Below are 8640 nucleotides of genomic sequence, written 5' to 3'. Positions count from 1 at the left end.
GATAAGTTTGAGCATAAAGTAAATCTTTGTGTAGCACAGTATTCATGTGGAATTTGTTGTTCGAGTGAAAATATAGACGAGTATTGTTTAAATTGCGGTGTTCGACACTGTATTTTCGATAAAGATGATATAATACACGAATTTATGACACAACTTGGTAATTTACCTGACAAATTTAAATCAATAATAATAATAGCACACAATATGCAGAAATTTGATGGTCACTGGATTCTTCGATATATGTATAATCACAAAAATTCGTGGCCAATTAAAGAGGATTCCTTGATAATGAATGGAACGAAAATACTTCAAATTAAAATAGGAAGATACCGTTTCATTGATTCTTTGAATTTTTTTGCCACATCTTTATCAAAACTTCCAAAAATGTTTAGTTTGAATACCAGTAGTAAGGGACATTATCCGCACTATTTCAACACAGCTGAAAATTTCAATTATGTCGGACCTATTCCCAATATCGAATATTATGATCCAGATTCCATGAAACCAAAAGATAAACAAAAATTTATTGAATGGTACAATGAAGAATCAGCAAATAATATTTTATTTGATAACAAGAGAGAATTGATTGCATATTGTGTCCAAGATGTCACCATATTACGATTAGCATGTTTGAAGTTTCGTTCAATGATGATTCCTCTCACTCATGTTGATCCATTCAATCAAGTTACTGTAGCTTCCACATGTATGAAGGTTTATAAAACCAACTTTTTAGAAGAAAATATGATACCTATATTGCCACGCCATGGATACAGGTTACGCGATAATCAATCATTCAAAGCAATTAATTGGTTAGAGTGGGAAGCACATAACCGAAATATCAATATTATATCCGCATCAAATGGTCGCGAAGTTCGAATTAACGAGCATATAGTTGTTGACGGATATCACGAACCCACACGTACAGTATTTTCGTTTCACGGCTGCTGGTGGCATATGTGTAAAAAATGTTATCCATTTCAACACCATACATTACCAGGAGAAAAGAAAATGCCTGCTAGTGTACTATACGATAACACAATGCTAAGAGCAGAAAAGATCAGGAGCTTAGGATATAATCTGATAGAAATTTGGGAACACGAATTTGATCAATTGGTACGTGATATGCCTGTAATTACAGAATATCTTTCTACTCTCCCGCATTTAAAATCTGAGCCACTTGTACCACGTGACGCATTTTTCGGCGGACGTACGGGTGTGTGTAGACTTTACCATAAATGTTCACCTGGAGAAAAAATACATTACTACGACGTCACTTCGTTATATCCTTATATTAACAAATACTGTGAGTATCCAGTGGGTATACCCACAGTCCTTCTTGGTGATAAATTAAAAAATCGTAATGTCTTCAACATAAACGGCTTAATTAAGTGTCGTATAATACCACCGCGAAATTTAATTCATCCAGTACTTCCAATTAAAATGGACAATTACCTGATGTTTGTTTTATGTCGCGAATGTGGTGAAAAAAGAAATGAAAATGATTGTATTCACACTGAAGATGAAAGATCATTTATAGGAACATACGTTAGTAATGAACTTTGTGTAGCAGTAGAAAAAGGTTATAAAATAGATACGATTTATGAAGCTTGGAACTACAAAATGTCAAAATATAACAAAATAACGAAATCTGGTGGACTTTTTTCGGAATATGTGAATTTATTTTTGAAAATAAAAACAGAGGCGTCAGGTTTTCCACCGGGAGTTGAGTCTGATGAACAAAAAAATGAATACATTAAGCACTTTTTCGATCAAGAAGGAATTCTATTGGAAAAAGACAAAATTTCGTACAATGAAGGATTGAGGGCTTTAGCAAAAATTATGTTGAATTCGTTTTGGGGAAGATATGGTATGAAACCAAATAAAAGTAAGAAATGTTTTATTTCACAGAGAGATGAGTTATTAGAGCTAATCACAAATCCATCAACAGAAGTACAGTCACTTTTTCCACTATCTGATACTTCACTTCTCGCTTCGTATCGCTATCATGATATATGTGCACCCATTCAACCAGATGTGAATGTAGTCATTGCTGCATATACTACTGCTCAGGCAAGAATTCATTTATATCGATATCTAGACAAATTGGGTGATCGTGTCCTATATTATGATACCGATTCGGTGATTTATACGCAGAAGGAGAATGAAACAGGACTAGAGCTTGGTAATTTACTAGGTGAGTTAACAGATGAATTGGCAAAGGACTATGGTGTAGGAAGCTATATTACCGAATCTGTTATTAGTTCAGAAAAGAGTTACGCATTACGTATTATATCGCCAAATAATGAAGAAAATATAATTTGTAAAGTTAAAGGAATTACATTGAACCAAAAGAATACAGAAATTATTAATTTTAATACATTAAAGCAAATGGTGCTCAGAAATCATAATTCACCTGATGATATAGTCAAGCTAGTTGATAGGAAAATTTTAAGAACAAAGGATAGTTATGTCTTTTCTACAGAAACGGAATATTCGTTTAAAGTTAATGCAAAGAAGAGAAAACGAGTCGGTAATGAAAGAATTCTTACTTTACCGTTTGGATGGTAATTCATACAAGTGAAGTATTTAGCTGTAAGAAAAAATTTGTTCACGAAAACGAAAAAATAAAAATTTGCTTTTTTGTTCAACAATATTTTTTTTCATTTTTTATTTATGGTTAAAATACTTTATCATGTTGTCTACTACAATATCATTTATGAATAAATTAGTGCTGAATCTCGAAATAAATTTCTCGATTTTACATTGATTAAGAATGCTTATAACAAATGAAGAACAAAATTGACCACATTTTGTCGAAATAGTATGTTGAATTTGTACAACATTGTAATAAAATTCAATTGTGTGTGTATACATGAATTTTAAAATGAATTTGTTGTTTGGTGCGATTGCGAAACTGTCGAAATAATATCCTACTTGATTTTCATCAATGTATATTGCTATCCAATGTGTACCTAATTCAAACTTTTTTGACAAATTCACTACAGCTAAAAAGGGAAGTGATATTTTACGGGGTAATGCATCGCAAGGAAAAACTCCGTGGAATATTTTTCCTCTTTGAAACTTATTTATTAAAGTATTAATTTGTATTGTATTCATTTTTTTTAATTCAGCTGCTATAATCTATTATTATATTACGATTCTTATCAACTTCAATTAAATTTTCGAATTCTGCGAAAAATATAACTGTAATGGTCTTTTCCAACGGTTTTTCAAATCTAATCTCTGCGCGTAACACTCCACTTCGAATAATATTCCAGTGCGAATCACTACAAGATAAATCTGGAGTTAAATCGAAAGCTGCTAAGCAGTATCCGTCTGGATATTCGGCAAGTGTAATTGAATTTCCTGTGTCTGCAAAATTTATACCACTGCCTTCGAATAATGTATAGTATTCTCTAGTGTATTTCTTTTTAGCAAAATTTGGTGTTAATGGTTTTGTTGGTATTTGGGTGGAGTCGAGATATAACGACAAGTAATTATAGTTAAAATGTTGAAAATTAAACGGATTCAAATGCGGTGAACCATTAAATGCGCCACTATCAACCATCCCAATAATACATCTTTTAGGTAATTGACCAAGAAAAATATTATCCAACGATTTGCTCTGGATTCCACTGCCAATAGTAATGGTTTTTACCTCCACTCTTGTGATAGGATACTTAGCAGTTGCTACAGACAACGCACGAGCATGTGCAATTAATATCGATGGGTTTATTTTGACTTTTCGCACAAATAAATTAGCTTCAACGATTTCTATTTCACCACTGTCGTCTCCAATTAAATGAAATTCATTTTTTGCTTTAATTAATTTAACACACATTTCAACACCGTTTATCATAAATTTATCTGAGTTGAAAATATCGCAGTGTAGGTTGCTATACATTTCAACTTCTCCATTTTCAATTAGTTTTTTACGTTCCACATAACCAGGATTATTTTTATCGTTCATTAACTTACTGGTATCTTTATACCACATGGATCCCGCAAGATGGGAGTTTTTTGCAGTATCACTATAATTCAGTAAATTTTCAATATAGGCTCTATAGTTATAATTATTTGACGGAGGTGTTATACATTTTTGGTTCAGATACACATCGACTTGAGAAAACATGGAATGTATCCAATTGTTTATTGGAGACACTTCATTTTTGTCTTTTTGAACTTTTACCTTGGCTACAATGTGTAATACGGTGCGCGCAAGATCAATATATTCGTCACCGCTTGACGAAACAATGAACTCTATTGGTGATGAATCCGAGAGCGAAGAAATTGGTCTATAACATACAGTAACACCACCCTCTACGCTGTTTTGAGTAGGTGGAGTCGAAAATATATCTAGTTCAGTTTTTGTTGTGATATTTTTATGCGACGCTATAAATGCCATTATGAAAATATATCTAATATTTCTTTCTTCGTCTTTTTGTTTTTTTTTTGGTTTTTTCGTTTTATTTGGTTTTTTTCTTTGTTTTGTTTTCGATGTTTTACTATCAACTTTACGCTTCTTCTCTCCACAACGGTATGTATCGGAATGAACACGTTTCATCGCGCTTTGTGTAGTATACCCTGCACCGAACATTTTTTCGCCAAACACTTTACTGAGGTTATTAACTGCTTCTTTCCCTCGTTTCTTAATTGATGACTTAACATCTTGATTATTTCCAATATCGCAAATCACGTTTGCACCAGATTTCATTATTTCATTTCCTACAGCAGCTGATGACTTTTTCAGTAATGGAAAAGCACAACGAAACAATCCGCCAAAAAATGATCCGATACCATACCCTTTTTGATGCATTGGTAAAGAATAAACAGCACTAATACCGTTATTGGCTTGAAGCAAATAATATTGTGCGTAAACATCGTGTTCACGTGATTTACTCATTTTTTTTGATGAAGTGAAGTTTTAAAGTTAATATGCCGTGACGAAATGGTATGAAATGTCCGTTTCAACCTTTTATATTTACCGATATGGTTTCAAATTCACGTTTTTGTAATGGTGTGTAATGAAGATTTTGAAACTCTTTATAGCACGAATCTCCGTACTTTTCTAATTTGGCTTGAGTGTTGACTATTTTTAAAATATACAATCTTTCGTCACCAACAAATGAAGGTTGAATTATATCTGTCGATATAATCATCTGATCAGGAATACCAAAAAATGTGTTTCCAAGCTGCGGTGAATTTGTGTAATTCAAAATGTTTTCTCCTGGATTAAATCCCAACTGTAGAGCAAGTCTACCTTGTAATGCTATATGGTTTGGAATATTCGATGGTGATGAAATTTCAATTGTGGTACGGTTATTTAACTTATCAATTCCGAGAATAATTTTTTTTTCACCAATGCAATTTTCAATTGCGTAATTTACTGCCACTATTATTTCACTAATATTATTGTAGAAACCTGGTTCGATTTCAGTGACACAAATTTGATTTTTTGCATACTCAGGTGAATACACTTCGGTTATTTCATCATGCATGGATTCAGGTGAATGCACTTTGGTTATTTCATTTGTATTTATGTCATTCTCCAAATTTTCGCTGACTTCGTCATATGTTATTTCAATTTTATTGTTCTCTTCTGTGACGTTGAAAAAATTAAAATTGTAATGCAATTCTGCTAATGCCACAGCCCATTCGCCAGCTAAGCTTATTTTTTGTGGTAAAAGCACAGTAAAAGAGGTCGACTTATTTTGTGGGAAACAGTTCAATGAACTATTACTCATCAAAGTAATGTAAAAGTTGTCCATGTTGATCGTACACTTGGTGAAATTAAACTGAAATATGACTATATTTTCACTGAGATATTAACTGAATTTCATGTTCATAAAAATTGCCTTTAATCTTACTTCCGTCACTATCACGTAATCTAAATACAATTGGTTTTTTTTTAATTATTTTTTCGATGGAATATGTGTCAGTTGACCATTTGACAGTGTAACCTTTTTCAAAAACGGATTTCGGATTGGCTACTCGTACAATATCGCCTTCATGATACTTAGTACTACGTCGACAACTTGCGAATTTCCGATCTCTTGCTTCTTGTATATGCTCCCACACAGCTAATACATTTTCATCGTTTACATCGACTGGAGCCACTCCTATCGTGGAATGAATGCGGTTATTGTAAATGCAAACGAGACTATCAAGTACATCAATGTACCTCTTTGACCCAGTATACGTAAAGTATTTGTAAATAATCGATTTTATTGTTCTTATGAAACGTTCGACAATGCTTGCTTTAGTGACTGGGTCTTGTGCCTTATAAAACTGAATGTTTTTTTCCTTGAAATATTGCTGTATTGATCTCCCCAAAAACTCAGTACCTGCATCAGACTGAATTTTAATAGGTCTTCTTGATGTTGATGAGAAGATATGGTCAAATGCAGTAATAACGTCACTAGGAGTTTTTCTCTTTAATGGTACACACCATGCAAAACGGCTAAAACAGCAAATAACACAGAGTATGTACCTATTTCCACCGTTAATTCTCGAAATTTTTTGTGTATCAATTAGATCAATCTGCCACAAGTCATCCAAATTAACAATGTTATAATAGTTTCTCTTAAAGCGTATTCTTCTATTTCTGTGTAGTGAATAAGTTTGCTGTTTACTGAGCCAATTTTGTACATACGATTTTTTCAACTTAATTTTTCGTCTCTTGATTTCATTGTAAAGTCTTTCAACTGAAGAGTAAGCTGAAGTTGAATCAATACCATAGTATAATTCTTGAAGTAGACTATCAATACTACCTTTTTGTTCCATATTCGATGAAAAGTAAAACAAGACTGTTATATTCATTCAAGTAAAGCATAGTTTATAAAAATAAAATAAGACATATATTTTTTTTACTCATGGAAAACACATTTTTATTCAACTCATATCATATGATTTCCAACCTGGAATAGTTACATAACATGGATTAATTTTATGTTTTTCGCGTAACTGATTAGCAGTACTCTCGGCTCTAGTTAAATTCGGTTTATTAATATTATTTAAAAATTCTTCTGGACGTTTTATAATTTTATTTTTTTGTTTTCTTGAATATCTAACATGGGCCGGTTGGGTAGCAGTAGAATCAAGGTACATCTCATTTTCAATATCAGCAACAGTATTGTAACTAGCCAATCTCTTTGGAGACAGAGACGCTCTAGAAGACAATATATCACTCGTGTCACGTGATCTCTTGTTCATTGTGTTTGTAGTTGGATTGTGATCACTCTTGCTGGTAGAATGCGAATTCTTAATAGGTGATAATGATACTCTTCCACCTGTTTCACGAGCTGTGTTGAATAATTCTCTTGCAACAGGATGAAGTTCACTCTCGATATGTGGATGTGGGCTTGGTACTGAGAAACTCATCGTCGAATTCCATGGTAAACTAACTAATGAAGTTGTATCACTTGTATCATTGCATGATTGTGAGTGGATGTTCTGTTCGAATGATGAAATATTGACGATATTCTTAACGTGTGATAAATACCGTTGGAGTACTTGATTATACATTTGCCATTTTTCGTGATCTTGTATATTTTTACGATGTAAAATTTCATGCATAGATTCGTCTAGGTTAAATAATATTCTCGGTTTCACATATTCTGAATCAGGTAATGTAGAATTAACTGGAGTGGGATTATGTACGCTATTGGAACTAGAATTATGTAATTCACACTCAACGAGCTTAACCTTTTTTGCAAGTTTCATCCTTTTGTGAATCGTTTAGATAATGTCGTAATAACAGGTGGAAGCAGAGTATGCAAAAATGATCCTCCTTGTTGTACCAAGATTTGTTTTTTTTCTCCCCAATTTTTTTCATTGCCTGATGAAACTCGTCTTAAAATATTTTTATATTTTCTGAGTTTTTCTTTATTTGACTTCTTCAATTTCACAATACCAATTAACACGTTATCAATACACTCCACGATCGCCTTTATTAAGTCAAAATTGGCGGAATTCAAAATGTGTTTTCTTTCTTTTGGTGTAGATTTAGATAGTATATCCAACAGATAAAGTTGTGAGTAAACACAATCGGACATTTTTCTCACCTATTTACTTATATACACTACATTAGACGGTGTAGTAGTGTCAAAAATTGCTGTCCGAAGTCTGTAACGTTCTGGTGTTGATTGCTTTAAATCAAACAGCAAATAACCAAACGGTTCAGTAGTGGCGTCTCTAAAAGCTTCCAGAATAAATTTATATTTTTCAGGATTAATCTGCCTGGCAAGAGTAGCTATTTGCTGTCGATCTCTTGGGTTATTGAATACAACAAGATAATGTGTATTGAGAGAAATATCTCTTTTTCCTTTTCCTTGATTGAAGATATTTTGTGTTATAAAAATCACGCTCACATTGAAATGATGTGAACCTTTCGTGAAGAGGTCTACAACGGTACTGTCTGTAGCACTCATTAAGTCATCTAATATAACTAATCGTGGTTTGAGGTCAGAAAAATATTCCAACTCAGGTACTCCTCTTATAACAGTGTACTTTTCAAAGAAATTATTGATTGGCTGTCCATCGGGTAAACAATATAACACTTCATCAATATGATTGTTCACCATCATATTTAATCTACTCAAAAAGTTCATAGCAAAATGAGATTTACCGCAAGAAGTAGGG

The 8640-nt window shown here is 32.8% G+C and overlaps 2 protein-coding genes across 2 annotated transcripts; one reads left to right on the top strand and one right to left on the bottom strand.

The window, feature by feature from the left end:
• Positions 1-384: 384 nt before the first annotated feature.
• LOC116348474 (probable DNA polymerase) lies at positions 385-2568 on the top strand. Its single transcript, XM_031779495.1, has one exon. The coding sequence runs from the start codon at positions 385-387 to the stop codon at positions 2566-2568; it is 2184 nt and encodes a 727-aa protein (XP_031635355.1).
• Positions 2569-3127: 559 nt separating this feature from the next.
• On the bottom strand, positions 3128-3970 carry LOC116348472 (uncharacterized protein F54H12.2-like). The gene has a single exon (XM_031779494.1). The coding sequence runs from the start codon at positions 3968-3970 to the stop codon at positions 3128-3130; it is 843 nt and encodes a 280-aa protein (XP_031635354.1).
• Positions 3971-8640: the final 4670 nt, after the last annotated feature.

This window comes from Contarinia nasturtii, unplaced genomic scaffold (genome assembly GCF_009176525.2).
Source record: "Contarinia nasturtii isolate CC-2019 unplaced genomic scaffold, AAFC_CNas_1.1 Cnas_scaffold_2463, whole genome shotgun sequence".
In the NCBI taxonomy this organism is placed as follows: domain Eukaryota; kingdom Metazoa; phylum Arthropoda; class Insecta; order Diptera; family Cecidomyiidae; genus Contarinia; species Contarinia nasturtii.
This window is presented reverse-complemented; position numbering and strand designations above follow the sequence as displayed.

Excerpts from the sequence above, each read along its gene's own strand:
- LOC116348472 (XM_031779494.1), bottom strand. The coding sequence starts at position 3,970 with ATGAACGATAAAAATAATCCTGGTTATGTGGAACGTAAAAAACTAATT.
- LOC116348474 (XM_031779495.1), top strand. The coding sequence starts at position 385 with ATGTTTAGTTTGAATACCAGTAGTAAGGGACATTATCCGCACTATTTC.